Source organism: Phycodurus eques, chromosome 21, assembly GCF_024500275.1.
Source record: "Phycodurus eques isolate BA_2022a chromosome 21, UOR_Pequ_1.1, whole genome shotgun sequence".
Lineage (NCBI taxonomy): Eukaryota > Metazoa > Chordata > Actinopteri > Syngnathiformes > Syngnathidae > Phycodurus > Phycodurus eques.
Window position 1 is genome coordinate 8,939,981 of NC_084545.1, and position 17,947 is coordinate 8,957,927.

A 17,947-nucleotide genomic window follows, 5' to 3' on the forward strand; every position below is an offset into this window, starting at 1 on the left:
GGACCCGAGGCACGTGGCTGCGCTCCACATAAAATAAATCCACACCACTTTTATGGCCTTCATCACAGTAGCGATCTAAATCTGGGTTAACAAGCAAAGCTTACCACTAAGAGCCCAGGGCACCGGAGAAAAGGGGGAAAAAAAGTCTTCTTTCTTGAAATTCATTTCCCATAAGCCATCTGGGCCCCCTTGCTTTGAAGTGGCTTTCTTCGACTTTGGACAGGAAGTCTGAAGCTTAGAGCGTTGCCAACCTAAAGACGAAGAGAGAAGAAGAGAGGAAAGCGTACCTGCATTGTGATGCCGTGAGCAAGTGATAATCCACACATAAATAGAAAGTGGGGAAAATGCAAACACAACATGCAGAATAATATGCGCTTAAGCCTTATTTGGACTCTCTTTGTTCACGACTTGTCCCATTCTGCGCAATGACGAGAGCAAAGAGGGGACGACGCATCAGGCACGCCGCCAAAATGCAAATACTGGCGAATAAATGACACTAAAGCCCAATGTGCCACTTTTCACCTAAGCCTGCTGAATTAACACCGTTATCATAAACAAAACATTATTTTACGATGAGCGTCGACAGATGGTTAAGAGCATTAGCGTGAGAGCTGCCAAAGGGCGCCGCTCGCCCCTTGTTTGGCGTGATAGAATTCACAGGTGAGCCAAGGCGCCAATGTGCCCTCGGCATATGGCCCAGTAAATATTGACTGATATTTTAATTACTCTTTGCATAATCTAATTATTAATCACACACATTAGTTTCACCTTTCCACTGCGGTACATCATGGCTAACAAGCTCCAAACTCTCTCGTCATATGCTCGCCCAAGGTCACAGTCAAGAGCGCCGGGCCTTGTTCTCCAATACTGTGATACCTTGACTCATGAGCTTCATTTGTTCCGTGACCATGCTTCTAACTCAAATCACATCCATCCATTTTCTGAGCCGCTTCTCCTCACTCGGGTCGCGGGCGTGCTGGAGCCTATCCCAGCTGTCATCGGGCAGGAGGCGGGGTACACCCTGAACTGGTTGCCAGCCAATCGCAGGGCACATACAAACAAACAACCATCCGCACTCACGTTCACACCTACGGGCAATTTAGAGTTGTCAATTAGCCAACCATGCATGTTTTTGGGATGTGGGAGGAAACCGGAGTGCCCACGCAGGCACGGGAGAACATGCAAACTCCACACAGGCGGGGCCGGAGATTGAATCCCAGTCCTCAGAACTGTGAGGCAGACGCTCTAACCAGTCACCACGTGCCCACAAATCACATGTATATCAAATAAACCTTCCCCATTGAAATGAATAGAAATGCCATTTATCTGTTCCAGTGGCGTGCAGAGGGGGGCGACGGGATGGTGGCCCCAGGCATCCAAATTTGAGGTGGGCATTCAATCATAATCTGAATGAAGATAATGGTGATTTGGAAATTCACACACCTGCAACCAACACCCCCACCCCTTCCCCCCCCAGACGTCAACTTCTTTATCGACGTCTTCTGCTTCAGTATAGTATACAGTATATGGTCGAACGACTATGCACACGCTGCTTTGCCAAGTAGACTACATGCGCACATTGATCATGCTTTTCTGTTATTTCAAGCTTTGCCTCAATGGAAATCTTCGCAGCACTTAGGAACTATAGTTGGGAAAAAAAGAAATTTGGCAAAATAGTTGCAAAAAAGAACAAAAAACAACAACAGGAAATTGGAAGCACAAAACACAACACCACCTGTATTTTCCCAGCGAGCTAATCAAGCAAACTGATGGTGGTCGGATGTTGTGAAGTTTGCTGTGGAAAGGTTTCTGAAGCTCAAAATGCCGCAAAAGAATCAAACTTGACAGAGCAACGGCTCGTAACTGATAAGAGCTCAGTTTGTCAAGCATAAAATGATTAACTATGCATGTGTTATGCTTTTTATCTAGCTATTTGCAACACTTATGGCAAAATAATGTGTGACTAGACGTCAAGTTAAGTCGCTGAAGCGGCCGTACAATAAGTAAAAGTAATGCGAGATAAACACGCCGATTTTTAGCATCTTCAACATAACATCGAACGTTATGAACATCATTGTTTCCCATGACGTTTAACTAACATGGTTTACCCATGTCGTGAACCCCCACTATTCGCAGTGGAAAGGGCATCGAGTCTTCAGGGAAGAGTGACAATCTGTGAGTAATTGATGCAACCTTTTAAAAAGGTTTTATTTTGCCTGTAGAGTCCTCATGATGACATCAAAGCACTACTTTTGTCAAAATGAAGATCCTTAACTCACTTCAACACACATCCTTGGCACCAACGCTCTACTTTTTCTCTAAATGAAGCTCTTCAACCTCAGTTCTCTTCAACATAGTTCCTTGGCACAAAGCCACAAGATGGAGGTGAGTTTTTCAACAACAAAAAATTGGATAGGTTCCAAAAAAAATAAAAACGGCAAATGTGAATTTGTGAATGCTGAATCACAATTATGCTGGGGTGCACTGTTTTTACATTGCCTGCCTTTTAATGGAATTCTTCTCAGTGCATTCAAGGTTGTAATTGAAGGCCTGTCAAACTTTAAGGGATTATTGTTTGATGTCCAAGGAAGAACTCTTTTCATAAGGATAAATAGTGTCGTAACTATAACACAAAGACATGAGGTGAACTTGCAAGGCAGTGGAGTCAGGAATGCAATCGTGAGGCCAGAGGGGAGGAACACTGAGGAGAAGAAAAATCGATGAAATATGCGTTTTGTAATTTGGATGAACTGCCATACTACACTTAAATAAATATTCCTGATTACAATTTTCCCTTTATTCTGCATGAAACTGACAGCATTTGGGCCTCATCTGAGCATTTGCGTGCAACTTGAGAAACTGACCTGAACCTCTTCAGAGCTAAAAAGCAAATGTGTCAACAGACTGATGAAGAATTCACTAATTCCATTAAGCGTTCATTTATTGTATTGCACAGTAGTGTATATATTGTAGGTATGTAATAATACTGTGTATTGGCCACTTCATGAGTTAACACCTCCATCCATCCATCCATTTTCTACCGCTTATCCGAGGTTGGGTCGCGGGGGCAGTAGCTTTAGCAGGGACACCCAGACTTCCCTCTCCCCAGCCACTTCATCCAGCTTTTCCAGGGGGATCCCGAGGCGTTCCCAGGCCAGTCCAAGGATGTAGTCTCTCCAGCGTGTCCTGGGTCATCCCCAGGGTCTCCTCCCGGTGGGACGTGACCGGAACACCTCACCAGGGAGGTGTTTGGGAGGCATCCGAATCACACGCCCCAGCCACCTCATCTGGCTCCTCTCGATGTGCAGAAACACATGTAGACTGGTTGGGCGAACTCCGATGCACCTTCGAGGATCCTGCCAAGGGTGTAGAGCTGGTCCACTGTTCCACGGCCAGGACAAAAACCAGACTGCTCCTCCTGAATCTGAGATTCAACTTCCCGACGGACTCTCCTCTCCAGCACCCCTGAATAGACCTTACCAGGGAGGCTGAGGAGTGTGATCCCCCTGTAGTTGGAACACACCCTCCGGTCCCCGGACCCCCAGTCTGCCAATCCTGAGGCACTGTCCCCGATGTCCACGCGATGTTGCAGAGGCGTGTTAACCAGGACAGCCATACAACATCCAGAGCCTTGAGGAACTCCGGGCGAATCTCATCCACCCCCGGGGCCTTGCCACCAAGAATCTTTTTAACCACCTCGGTAACCTCAAGCCCAGAGATAGGAGCGCCCGCCTCAGAGAACCCAGACTCTGCTCCCTCATGGGAAGGCGTGTCGGTGGAATTGAGGAGGTCTTCGAAGTATTCTCTCCACCGGCTCACAACGTCCCGAGTCGAGGTCAGCACTATACACAGTGTTGATGGTGCAATGCTTCCCCCTCCTGAGACGCCGGATGGTGACCAGAATTTCCTCGAAGCCGTCCGGAAGTCTTTCTCCATGGCCTCACTGAACTCCTCCCATGCCCGTGTTTCTGCTTCAGCGACCACCAAAGCTGCATTCTGCTTGGCCAGCTGGTACCCACCAGCTGCCTCAGAGTCCCACAGGCCAAAAAGTCCCGATAGGACTCCTCCTTCAGCTTGACGACATCCCTCACCGTTGGTGTCCACCAACGGGTTCGGGGATTACCGCCACAACAGGCACCTACCACCTTACGGCCACAGCTCCGGTCGGCCGCCTCGGCAATGGAGGCGCGGAACATGGTCCACGAGGACTCGATGTCCCCCGCCTCTCCCGGAACACGAGCAAAGTTCTGTCGGAGGTGGGAGTTGAAACTCCTTCCGACAGGGGATTCCGCCAGACGTTCCCAGCAGACCCTCACAATACGTTTGGGCCTGCCACGTCGGACCGGCATCTTCCCCCACCATCGGAGCCAACTCACCACCAGGTGGTGATCAGTTGACAGCTCCGCCCCTCTCTTCACCCGAGTGACCAAGACATGCGGCCGCAAGTCCGATGACACGACCACAAAGTCGATCATCGAACTGCGACCTGGACTGTCCTGGTGCCAAGTGCACATGTGGACACCCTTATGCTTGAACATGGTGTTCGTTATGGACAATCTGTGATGAGCACAGAAGTTCAATAACAGAACAGCGCTCGGGTTCTGATCGGGGGGGCCGTTCCTTCCAATCATGCCTTTCCAGGTCTCACTGTCATTGCCCATGTGAGCATTGAAGTCCCCCAGCAGAACGAGTCCCCAGCTGGAGCGCTCTCCAGCACCCTCTCCAAGGACACCAAAAAGGGTGGGTACTCTGAACTGCTGTTTGGTGCATAGGCACAAACAACAGTCAGGACCCACCCCCCCCCCACTCGAAGGCGGAGGGAGGCTACCCTGTCGTCCACCGGGGTGAACCCCAATATACAGGAGCCGAGCAGGGGGGCAATAAGTATACCCACACCTGCTTGGCGCCTCTCACCATGGGCAACTCCAGAGTGGAAGAGAGTCCAACCCCTCTCGAGAGGACTGGTACCAGAGCCCAAGCTGTGCATGGAAGCGAGTACCACTATAATCTAGTCGGAACTTCTCGACCTCACAAACCAGCTCGGGCTCCTTCCCTGCCAGAGGTGACATTCCACATCCCTGGAGCCAGCTTCTGTAGCCGGGGATCGGATCGCCAAGGTCCTCGCCTTCGGCCACCACCCAACTCGCACTGCACCAACCCCTATTGCCCCTCCCACAGGGGTTGAGCCCATGGGAAGGGGGACCCATGTTACCCTTTCGGGCTGTGCCCGGCCGGGCCCCATGGGTGCAGGCCCGGCCACCAGGCGCACACCTTCGAGCCCCACCACCAGGCATGGCTCCAGAGGGGGGCCCGGTGACCCGCGTCCAGGTAAGTGAAACCTGAGTCCATTTTTTGTCGTCATCATAAGGGGTCTTTGAGCCGTGCTTTGTCTGGTCCCTCACCTAGGACCTGTTTGCCATGGGTGACCCTGCCAGGGGCGTAAAGCCCCAGACAACTTAGCTCCTAGGATCATTGGGACACACAAACGCCTCCACCCCGATGAGGTGACGGCTCAAGGAGGGGGAGTTAACACCTGCGTAATTTAATTATTATTTCATCTTCATCAGCTTCACCAGATCAGTGAATCCTCACGTGCATCAAAAAGAAACAAAGGTCCTTGCTCACAATTACAAGTCATTGTGTTAATTTAAATTGTATGTATAAAAAAATACTAGTAGTATCGATATTCGGTATCGGTGAGTACTCAAGAGTGAATACTCGTAGTGGTATCAGTCTGAAAAAAAGTAGCATTGAACATCAGTAATGTGTTTGGTACTGTACTTCTGAGCTTGCTGCCCCTTATTCTGGTACATTGCATTCGTGTACCTTATTTGCATGCTGCATATTGGATTGTATCAAGAGATGCTAGTAGGCGCAATCCACAGAAACTTGGATCAGAGTCAAAATGGGCTTTCAGATCACACACACACACTTCCAGGAGACACGGAGGAGACGGGGATGGGGAGTTTGGAGCATGCTGCCCTGAGTGGGCGTGGAGGAGTAGGAGGGAGGATACGCACCATGTCACACATCAAACTCCTCACAGGCCACAGGAGTTCACATGTGCAGTAGAAGCATCCAACGAGTGAGCATGGAAGAGAAAGCAGGATGATGAAAAACAGCGAGAACCACAATGTAAGCATTTTTTTCCTTTTTTTTTTTTAAAGGGTCAACATCTTCTTTCTTGTTGCCGTTTCAAGACAAGCTGTCAGGAAGCTTGTGCAAATATTGAGCAACACTCCAAGCAACAGTTGGATGAGCAGAGCAGGCTCTCCATCAACAGAAACCTGCTGTGTATATTGTTCTTGTGTGATTGCAGGAACATTCCCCTCTAATTACTCTTGTTCCTCATCGCAGGCCAACTGCTGACACTGACAACATCTGAGATGTGAACACTAAAACAGACAATTCAATCCTACACATGCAGGACTGGAACAATGAGAGGAAGTATGGAATGACCTTTGAAGATTTCTCTGCCATCCTTGATATCCAGTTTAAGCTACATGTGCTAGTACGCTCTTTGTTCTCACGACCAAGACAATTCAGCGTAACAATAGAACAATTATGGAGACTGTGTCTAAAGAGTAAGATATTTTTTTCCCCCACTAATAGTGGCCTATTTGTTCTACTAGTGGCTTTTTGTCTAAAGGCTTTTAAAGATATTGTGGGGGTGAGGTAAACAAGATGAGGAGATGAGAACCAGTCATGTCACTTTACTCCCCACATACAGCACAAACTGAGTCTTTCTACAGCAACCAGCCAACCTCTCCCTTTGAAGCCAACAACTACATTCAACCCTCTCATCTCCTGCTCCAGGGAGGGGCAGGAGATGAGAGGGTTGAATTTCAAATTGTTTTTGGAAATTGTGAACGTCGTGTCCTCCGGGCCAAAGAGGAAAAGAACCATCCGGACTGTTATGGACGCAAAGTTCAAAAGCCAGCATCTGTGATGGTATGGGGCTGTGTTAGTGCCAATGGCATGGGTAACGTACACATCCGTGAAGGCACCATTAATGCTGAAAGGTACATAGAGGTTTTGGAGAAACATATGCTGCCATCCAATCAACATCTTTTTCATGGACACACCTGCTTATTTCAGCAAGACAATGCCAAACCACATTCTGCACGTGTTACAACAACGTGGCTTTGTAGTAAAAGAGTGCGGGTACTAGACTGACCTGCCTGCAGTCTAAACCTGTCTCCCATTGAAAATGTATGGCGCATTATGAAGTGTAAAATACGACAACGGAGACCCCAGAATGTTGAACAGCTGAAACTGTACATCAAGCAAAAATGGGAAATAATTCATTGGAATTGGGGTTGTACATGGATATACATAAAGCAGTGATTAGAGCAGTCATTTTAAACGTGTGGTACAAGTACCACCAGTGTTATGCGGGTTTTCTCTACTGGAAATTATTATTATTATTTTTTTAAATCACTGAATAGAAAATAACATTTACATTTTAAAAAATGAAATACTATTAAACAATTATAATGTAAGACAGTTCTACTGGTGTAGAATTCTTACTATTGAGGATAAAATGTCACTAATAGCACACAGCTGTCACTAGATAGTTTATGAGTTTCTTTCCACTACTGTATGACATTTCGACACAGTCCATGTCAACCACTTTGTAACCAATTGTACTAAAATCTATATTTTGACTAATTTTACATGCAGACGTATGTTCATGCTCTCATGACATAATTACAGCTAGGTGTGCACCGCAGCAGGATAGTGGTCGAACAACCACTCAGATTCACATTTACACATTTATGGACAATTTAGTCTCTAATGAGCCGAGCATGCATGTTTTTGGAATGTGGCAGGAAGCACGCAAACTTCATATAACCGAGCTGACATTTGAACGCACACCCTCTTTGACTGAGGTAGTTGTCGTTTTAAAATATTACCTGTCCAGGTTAATGTTGATAATAGTTTACATCAATTCCCCAAAAGGACAGATAAACAGAAGGTAAGCAAGTAGAAATAATTGATTGGTAAAATCTTTTTTTTTTTTCCTTTTTCTGTCGTCTTAACCAATGAGTCAAATGTGATACAACGCTTCTATCTAGTGGTTGGTTCAGAAAAGTGCACTCATAAATCCATGGCCGATTTCAAAAATACAAAACACTACATGATTTAAATGTTACTTAGCCTTTTTTTCCCCTGTAGCCACAGCACGATTCTATTGTCTTGCATTACAAATTCATTATTGCACAACCTACTCCCTCCAATTGACATGAAAAAGCTCTGCATTGAAATTACTCAGCTTCTGGCCCAGCTGCACATCAATTGCAAATAACTTGCAGTGTACCCCCAAGCACTCTAAAACCATTTGGACAAGTGCAATTGTCCCACAACAAACTAGTGAGTTAAAATTTCAAATGTGAAAAAAAAAAAAAAAAAAAACAGTTGAGACATTATCTGCCATCCATTTCCACATCCAGGGTTTATTTCAATTACAGTTGTCACAAAAAGTCCTCAAAAGGCAGACTGTGATCTGTATATAAACTGTACACAAATGCAAGGCACTACAGTGTAGGTTTTATGAATCAAATACATTTCATTATCTCAAACAGTCTTTAGTTGGTCAATTAAAAAAAGGCATAATAAAAGTTGCATTATTTTGATGGTTAAATGGCAAAATGTTATACCTGTACAGCAATGGAGGATTACAACATTTTTTTTAAACACGACCATAGTTTTCTATACTCATAACATTTTCATTAGCTTAGTTTTTGTCCTACATGAATATAAATATAAATTATTTGCACCAAGAAGTCAAACATGTAGACAAGAGGCTGACAAATGTGAGGGCACTGACTGTGTCCCATCTATGCTACATCGTATGTACATGCATGCACACTGTAAAATAGTCCTCTCAGATACCCAAGTGCAGTTTTATTATACAAACACAAGCTCAGAAAGACAAACAAATAAATGAGAAGCTGGCACACCTCTCATCCTCATCTGTCGATGTCATCCCCATTAGAGGGTCGACTCAGGAGAGGCTGCTCCTGAGCCTCGAAACCCTCATACAGAACGGCGCTGGCTTTTCCTGGTGTATGTGTCTGTTTACATGCTTACTGCTACATTTAGAAAAGCCCTTTGGTTTTCTTCAAGTTCATTTGCTTCCACGGGGGCATCCTGGCATACTCTTCTCTGGTCATCTGCAAGCCTTTCTGTGGAAGCAATGGCACACAAATCAGCATCAGATTAAAAGGAACCCCTACAGGAGGCCGTGAGAAGACACGTGCATCTCGTATGTCGGAGTCAGTTTGGTGTCCACGCCAGCTGCTAGATGAGTTAACATGCTAAACAAAAGGGATGTTTTAGTTCACGGGGGAAAAAAAAAAAAAAAAAAAAAAGTGAGGATGCTCCATGCTGATCTCTGACCACTCACCTTTCCACTAGCCCCCACACCCTGGAGAGTGGAATGAACAACAGATACATTAAAAAAAGGATAAGAGGACGGTGATGGAGACAGAATGGAAACTTGGAATGAAAAATGAATCCACAAAGAATGATGGAAGACAGACAACTGATGAGCTACTAAATAATCAATAGAGGCAGACAGGAGAGTCACGGCATTTATGAAATAATATTTTCCAGAGAGTGGAGGTAAACAAGATGATGCCATCCATCACTATTTGTGACATTGTGTTCAAGCACAGCTGAAATTAGACTAAAAAACAAAATGTTTTTCTCCAGTTTGATGGATTTGTCTTGAGAAGGAATCAGTGGGATTGGAGGTGTACTATACTGACAAAAAAAATCCACAAGCCTAATTAATCAATCAATGGTTGGGCTGGGCCCCTAACTCTTAATTCATCATCTTACAGAGATATGTTGGACAAGGGCTCCACAAAGGCATGACAGGATGAGTTTGGGACGAGAACAGTAGGCTCTCTGGTCGAACATTAGCAACTCCTGTCGCTTGCAAATGTTCTTCTGCATGAATGACACACTCCAGTATATTGTTGTAAGGCTACCCGCAAGAGTAGAAACGCCATACAGTCGAACTTCCAAGTTCGAACATAAGACGTCCGACGATTTGTCCCCGTATAAAATGTTGATCAAGATAATCCGTTCCAGGGTCAAATGGTCACCAACAAACAAAACAACTTTAGAACTGCACAGGCATTTAAGGTAATAAACACTTTAACAGTTGCATAACACTAGAAATAACTGAACCAGTTAATACTAGGGCTGGGCAATTTTGTCACTTAAAGCGAACTCACGCATATTCTCGGTTCAGCAATTGCAAGTTGGCGCATTTTTTGGGGGGGGGGGGGACCCATTCCGGGCCAAAGCCATGCTAAATATAAAAATATTTGGTACCATCTTGTGGCCAAGGAACTATGTTGAAATGAGGGGAGGAACTTTATTTAGTTGAGTCGTAGCCTTGTCCAATAAGAAAAAGTGCTTTGCAGCCTTCTTTTTGATTTCATAAGCAATTTCAAACCTTCTTGGGTAGGTGTCAATTATCTACAGACTTTTCACTATTCCTGGCAGGACTTGCTCCTTATTCACTATAATTCAAGTTTTGTTTTTGTCTGGGCGGATAGATATATATTTAAAAAAAAATTCTGCTTACATAGTTCAAAGCCCGCTTCTGTTGACTTGCACTGTTTACACCAACAACATAGCTGCTAACAGAGAGGAGGTAATTTACAAAATCCTCCTCAGTGTTGCCCACTAAGCTACTTGGTTATTATATTTAGTGACTATTTTTCAGACGGGAGTGAGCTGACTCTATCACATTGTTTTCGATACGACAAGAAAGGAGGCCAATGGAAGGCAAACACAGAGCAGTCTCGCTGAACCTTGCCAAAGACATGGCATCCATTTATACGTTTCAAAAGCAGTGACTTGGACATGCACGAATTTTGAGACCAGAGGTATGTATTTAAAGATGCAAAGATTTTGTTGGCGTCGCCTGCCTCACCTGTACAACGAAATAGTTTGGTATCAGGAAAAGTGCCATTTGATTTTCTATAAGTGGGGCTAGGGGGAGGATTAAAGTAAAGCAATTTATTTCAAGGCCATATCATCCAGCCCTAATCAACTTTAAAACCATAAAACAAAATTATAGCAATGTTTGTACTTTTTCTTTGGCAATGTCTTTCTGTCTCCAAAGTGTTCTGTAAATTGACTGTCTGTTGTCATACTAGAGCGGCTCCAACTACCGGAGACAAATTCCTTGTGTGTTTTTGGACATACTTGGCAAATAAAGATGATTCTGATTCAAAATATTACTCAGATGGGAAAAGGGCAGTTGTATTAAAGGAAGGGCAGGTTTTTAAGTGCAGGTTTTTACCTGGAAGTCCTCGTCCGAGAGGTAGACCTCCAAGCGCAGGGGGTCAACGCCCTCGGGCAGCGGCCGGGCCAGGAGATCGTCCAGAGGGTACGTGGTCTGACAAAGTCTGGCTAACACATCTTCCACCAGGATGATCTGGTTACACACCTCGGCCTCCTGACAATACACACACACACACACACACACACACACACACACACGTTTTAATGCCAAAAGCTAAAAGCACCAGAAGAGTCGAATGGCGGCTAATAAATTGAATTAGGAAAATCAGTAGTGATAATGGTTTCCACATGGGCTGACCTGCACTTTGGATCTGTTCTGTACAATAGTGCCGTGCATGTGCATGTGTTTCACTGTATGAGCATTGCACTGGCTCGTATCAGACCGCAGCGCGATGGTGAGATAATGTCATTTCATCCACACACCCGCTCAGTGATCTCAGCGATGTCTTCCCGGTGCTCCCAGCTGGGGAACATGTTGGTGAAGGTGAGCGGCTCCAGGCCAGCGTGGATCAGATACGCCTTCGGGGCCTTTTTCGGATTCTTTTCTGCACAATCCGATAAAAGTGCAGATCGTTAGCTTTTATGTAGTGTTAATGTTGACAGCAGATTTTGATTGTCAAAGTCTTTTGACTCCAATTTTAGTTTTAGTCATAATTTTGTCATCTAAACTGTTTAAGGTTTACTCTGGTTTTAGTTGACGAAACCTGCAGTAGGTTTAGTCGACCAAAACAAGTAAGTCAACTTTCGCTTCCCTTTCTGAAAGTCGTGACTTTCACCTACATCAGCGGTTCTCAAACAAACTCAAATGGTGGCGGGTTAGCAAAACAGCGGGAAAGTCACTGGACTAGCAGACTCATATACACTACCTGACTGTTAAAAAGTCATACAGGTATTTTTAACTAACTGTTTTCATGCTCACCTGTGCGTGTTACCATGTCGGTCTGATTGGTTCTCCTCTTCAAACAAAATTAGTTTATGTGATCTCGTCTGTGAGTGACACTTTCAGTCTCATTTTAAATTCGTTGACAGAAATGTCAAGACATTTCGTCATCAGCTTAGTTCCTGGATTTGCATTTTTATGTACTTAACATCTCCTTCTAAAGGGACAGATTGGGAACCAAACCATCATCGGGTTTGTGGAAGCAACAGAAAAGTCCATTAATTAGCCAGTCCCTCCATGATCTGGTCTGAATTTCCACAAGGTCAATTTTTTTTTTTTTTAAATTTTAATCAATGTATCTGTTGAAAAGTAAATTACAGTCATCTCCCTTCAAAGCAATTTACCTCACGTCACGTTTTTCCGACTGAGACTGCACACATTCAATCTATGTCGGTGGAGAAGAAGGCTAAAATCATCATTCAAGCCATCTACTCCATTTTCTCAATCAAGTTGCCTTGTTCAAATTACATGAAGTTATTTCTTTTACTTTCGTCTTTTGCCACCCTTGTGACATCACGGCGCAAAGGTCACTATAGGAAGTGGAATACCTCTACTGTACTGCAGCACCGTCTCCATTGCACACTTCCTGTCCGAGTCCCAGCGGATTCGGGCTGAGCCGGTGCTTTCGCTGTCCCGAGGCCACCAACCCTGCCACAGGTACACTTCATGGTGGTTATCCACCAGGAACAAAGCTGAGGGTGGGGACACAAGACAACAACGTGTTTACAAGCTAATGTGCGATTTATAAAGCACACAGTTATATTTATTAAAAAAAAAAAAAGCGTTGTGTGTTGGTTGACCTATGGAGCCTACGGGGGGAAAATAAAAACGTCCTTCTCAAGCGTTCCAAACGCTGTGTTGTTATGCTGACATTATAATACTGAATGAATTCTGTGTCAATGACACATTGTCTCAATCTTTCAAGCAATGCTTACTTGAGGATCACAACTGATCATTAATGAGACACATTCACAAATCAGACTGACACACCAGAAAGTGGACAAAAACATTTTTGCTTCCGAAACGGAATTATCTTTAGTCACGAGGCATTAAAGAGAACTTTTGTGACTATTTTAGTTCATTTATTTATTAAACCAGCCATCTTGTGATGTAAACAGAGTTCCTCTCATCTTAAGGCCTCTAGACACAGACGAAATAAAACCAGATTACATACATACATGTATACAAATGTGTACCTGGTTGGGAGGTAGAATAAAGGTCCTCCTGCAGGAAGGGCATGGAGTTAACCTTCCGGGTATCTCTGGCTGGGTAGAGAAATTCCACGGCTACAAAGTCCCCTGAACTGCTGCTCAGCTGGTACAGACGCGGCGTGAAGTTGAACCTGCCAGGATCTGAGGGGCAGAGAAAAAAATAAAGATATCTATTTCATCGTGCGCAACTTTTCACCTTTCAAAACATTTGTACATTGTAGCTGTATCATCAAATGTGAACCCTTCCAAATGTAATAAATACAGAGCTGCTGATCAAATTTTACTCACTCAGTCAGAAAAATCTTTATCATAACAATCTTTAAATTATAAATCTTTATAATAAGAATTTGAAACCTTGCCGGATTCTACTAAATCTGTTCAAGTATTTATTTCATCTAAGTGCAATAGTAACATTTTGGTTTTAAATGATAAACATTTCAGGCATATACGGAAGTTGGGATAACGATATACAAGTTGGTACTAATAAAAATGTAGGTCGTTTGGCCTTGGCAGAGGTCTGCACTCTCCTGGCTGTCATTGTGATAATAGCTGGACCGATAACGATCACCCACCTTGCAGCATGCAGTCATATGCTTTCCTGTCTCTCCTGCCAAGGGCCTCCCAGAATCCTAGAGGTTCGGCTCCCTCATTGCATTCCCGTATGGTCACCTTGCTGCTACTGTGGAGGCCTGCTTCCAGAGGACAGCTGAGCAAAACAAAAAAACAAAGCAGTTGAAAATCAGTCATGTCAATTTCTGGGTTCCATTTCCACTCACTGGTCTTTGATGCTGCTGGCTGCGGTGTGCGCCACCTCCCGCGTGTGCGCCTGCGACTTGCAGCCGTGCCAGAGGTAGATGAGGGACTGGCTGACACTCAGCAGTACCACGCAGACCCTGGAGCGCAGGCTACTGCAGTGGCACACCACCTCCGCAAGGTGGCTCTCCACCTCCACTTCCCCTCGCACACAGTACAGTCGCCAGTCATCTGGGGTGAAAGGTCGCAAGGCAGTAGGTTCAACCAGCGAGCTATGGAAAGTTGTTGAGCATTTATTTGATATACTTGATATCCATCTTAAGGTCCACGTACTAGTACGCTCTATGTCCACATTAGTAAGACAAGCCCACTACTAAATGTAAAACCTAAACTGCATAATTAAATGACATTCTCCACAATATTCTAATTTATTAAGAGGTGCCTGTATGTATTAATGTCGATATATTAGTTGATAATTGTCTTATTGAGAAATTGATAAAATATAGTAATGATTGTTGTCATAGCTAGTGGAACATTACATTTAAAAATATGTTCATGTAGTGGAGTAGATCTACACCGCATCATACTGAGATCTGTTCCACTAATATTTTGTTCCACTCATGTAGTTGAATTGAATAAAAACTGAAGATCATTTTCCTCTGATGTACCTGCAGCTTTTGTATTGGACCGGATTAGATTGTGAACGTGGACCCAATGTTGTGGTGAACGAATGATTCTAGGATTTTACTTTGTGAGTTTTCCTCCTCTTCTCTCTTCCCTGCGTGGACGATCATCCTTCCTTTGAAGCACTGCAGGAAACACGGGGGTTCTTTTCCCTGCAGGACTTGAATCTAGACGGCAAAGTTAGCAGGTTTTCAACTAAAAAGGCAGAAATGCAAAAATTCAAGGTAATAGAAGGCCAAACTTATTTACCTGCGCTCCTCGTTCCTCATCCAACTCGACAGTCATGAGCGCCGATGTTCCTTTCTCGCTGACTGTGGAGTTGCGACCCTGCCAAAAGAAGTAGCAGCATTTCTCTTTGCCGGGCCCCGCAGTCTTCAGCTGCTCAGGGTTTTGCCGCTTCCCAACTGGTAAGAGGACATTGTAAATAAGAGATACTGTGATGACGTTATAATGGAAAATTCCCTGCGATTCCAGTGGACTGTTTCTAACCTCAGAAAAGAACACATATTTGAGTACTGACCTGCCGTGCTGACCATGTACTTCCACTTCACCACATAGGTATCACCCTCGTGGAACTGGCCGACGCTTTGGCGTGGCAGTCGGCTGTAGTCGAACTCCAGGATGTGCCACACCTCCACGGCAAGGGTGGTGACCTCGTAGCAGCGCCGGTCGTCCCCCTCCACCAGACCGTAGCCCCGCCCTACATTCAAGCCGTCCACTACGGTGCAGACGGGCGCCTGGTGCAGTGGCATCATTAGTGCGGCGTCGTATGCGTGGGGCTGATCTGAGGTGGGCTGCTCCTTGCATGCGAGTGGAGCAAAGAGTATAGGAGAGTGGAGCATACGCTACAATGACACCCCCGCTTTTATACAGAACATTCTGCTACCTTGTGATCATTGATGTGATTGTTGCTGGTTTTAGTGGGACTGGGGGTTTTCCTGGAATCACTCCAGTCTAAGAACTTCTCTTTGAACAGGGTGGTTTCATTGTGGTGAGTCAATCTGCCAAACACTGCCCAGTCAGGACGCCCCTGGCCTTTCCTATATTACAAAGTAGTCATACATCATGTTAATCCATGCCAATCTTTTTGATGCACTTCTGAAATAGAAGTGGTATTTACATTTAAAACTAAAAACTAAACCAAATGCCATAATATTTTAAATCAGTATGGAGTCAACTGCACTCGAACATTGACAATGTACAATCTTAAAAAGTAGTAACAATGCCACTTCGACTGTAATCAAACGGTGCATACACAGCTACGTCGTCTTAAAAAAAATAACATTAATTAGACCCCCAAAGCATAGAAAATAAAATCCGAGGGAAATCATACTTGTGGACTGTTTGTTAAGTGTCTTTAACATTGAATATTACACTCTGATATAAAGTTGATAAAATAGACAAGAAAGGTGATAATGGCACACACTGCACCTACAGTGCAGTTTGCGTGTAGCTGGAAAGATCAAAACACGTTTCGAAAAATGTGTGTTATTCTGACGCATCAGTGTTGTTGCATTACTGGACATGCGTTAACTTTCCATACTTGGGAATGAGGGGGTTGCACTCTCCGGGATCGAGCGGGTTGATGTCACAGTTTGTGTAGTCAAATGTTCCGTTCCACAGGTGTTTGGCCAGCTGGAAGGCCACCTTCCTCTGATGCCAGTGTCACTTCCTTCCCATGCCAAATGTACATCTCACTGCCAAAGTCAAAAACCAGAACCTGCGCAGACGACACAATTTCCCCATTTCAACATAAATGTCTGTTCCAAACAGTAACTTGGAAACACATTTGGTTTAATGACTTGTAAATGTCTGACCTCCTTTGGTTTGAGTAAGGAACAGCGAGGTATCTTGGCCCAAAAATCGTCATCCGGCACCAGTTTGTTGTCCATAAGACGGTAAATACAGTTTGTCTCTACAATGGCGGCCTCGTAAAGCTCATCTTCATCCGGCGTGCCCACTGCTACACATGCATACAAAGACGAGGGACTTAGAAGCTGATGTGGGCTTTAACTTAATTGGCATTTGGACAGGGATCAGCTTTGGAATTGAACTCTTACACTGGTAACTCAAGTGGCCTCCCAGGATCTTCCAGAACTCCTTGACAGCGTGGCTGTGAGTACTGAGGCCTTCCTCGATGACCTGGACGTAGTCGGCACGGCAACCCAGATCTTTCTTGCTCTGGATGAAGTTGCCCAACTCTGAAGCCTGAAAGCACAGAAAAGCAGTCTTATGGAGCTCATGACAAACAGAGCAGGAAGGAAAACGTTGGGAAAAAAAAAAAAAAAAAAAAAGAAACAATTACAGTAATGTATCATTGAATCACTAATAAAATTTTGGTAATGAGACATGCCAAAATCTCAGCAAAGTGCATTTCAATTACAATTTGGCATCTGCTGTTGCCATTTACTGTTCATTAAAGTATAACAAATAACTTTCAAATGACAGTAAGTGGTAATACAGGATAGCAGATTAAATTCTGAAAGACATTTTCTAAAAACTCAAAAAAAAAAAACATTTCAGAAACTAAGATACAGTATAATTTCAGACAGAATACACAGGTTTGTGAACTGTAACCAAATCGGAAGCTCCGAATTTTTGTTTAGTGTCAGATTGAGGTCAACGGCCGGTTTGGTCAGTTCGCGAGACCAGCGGAGGGAACTGCGCCTTTGTGTTTGTTTGTGTCTCAGCTTCCTGCAGCCACCCCTGACACACATACAAAATCAAAAATAACCAAAAATATATGTTTACATAACGGCACGCACGCTCCAACACTGATGTTGATACAACTAAGAGTGGTCACAAAACGCAGTGCTTTGGGTCACAATTGGGCCTCACCTTGTTCTTCTCAATGACATTAGCAAACTCTCCCGTCCAAATGAAGCAGTGATGAGGAGTGATGAGTAGGAAACAGTCACCGCTGTTGAGTGATGACGCTCTTGGCTCCACTAGCCTGGTCTGGATATGCCGGCGGCCTTGTGTAACAAACATTTATTGGAATATCATCTTTTTTTTTTTTTTTTCCCCCTCT

The 17,947-nt window shown here is 44.5% G+C and overlaps 1 protein-coding gene across 1 annotated transcript in view; it reads right to left on the reverse strand.

Moving 5' to 3' along the window:
- Positions 1–8,442: 8,442 nt before the first annotated feature.
- Positions 8,443–17,947, reverse strand: part of LOC133396342 (supervillin-like) — a 45,599-nt gene continuing 36,094 nt past the window's right edge. Inside the window, 16 exon segments of the mRNA XM_061666108.1 lie at positions 8,443–9,188; positions 11,327–11,482; positions 11,752–11,873; positions 12,817–12,960; positions 13,465–13,620; positions 14,052–14,185; positions 14,256–14,463; positions 14,981–15,083; positions 15,166–15,320; positions 15,437–15,716; positions 15,803–15,956; positions 16,460–16,572; positions 16,574–16,636; positions 16,734–16,879; positions 16,977–17,124; positions 17,755–17,891. Coding sequence (XP_061522092.1) covers positions 9,102–9,188; positions 11,327–11,482; positions 11,752–11,873; positions 12,817–12,960; positions 13,465–13,620; positions 14,052–14,185; positions 14,256–14,463; positions 14,981–15,083; positions 15,166–15,320; positions 15,437–15,716; positions 15,803–15,956; positions 16,460–16,572; positions 16,574–16,636; positions 16,734–16,879; positions 16,977–17,124; positions 17,755–17,891 — 2,306 coding nt within the window. The 3' untranslated portion in view covers positions 8,443–9,101.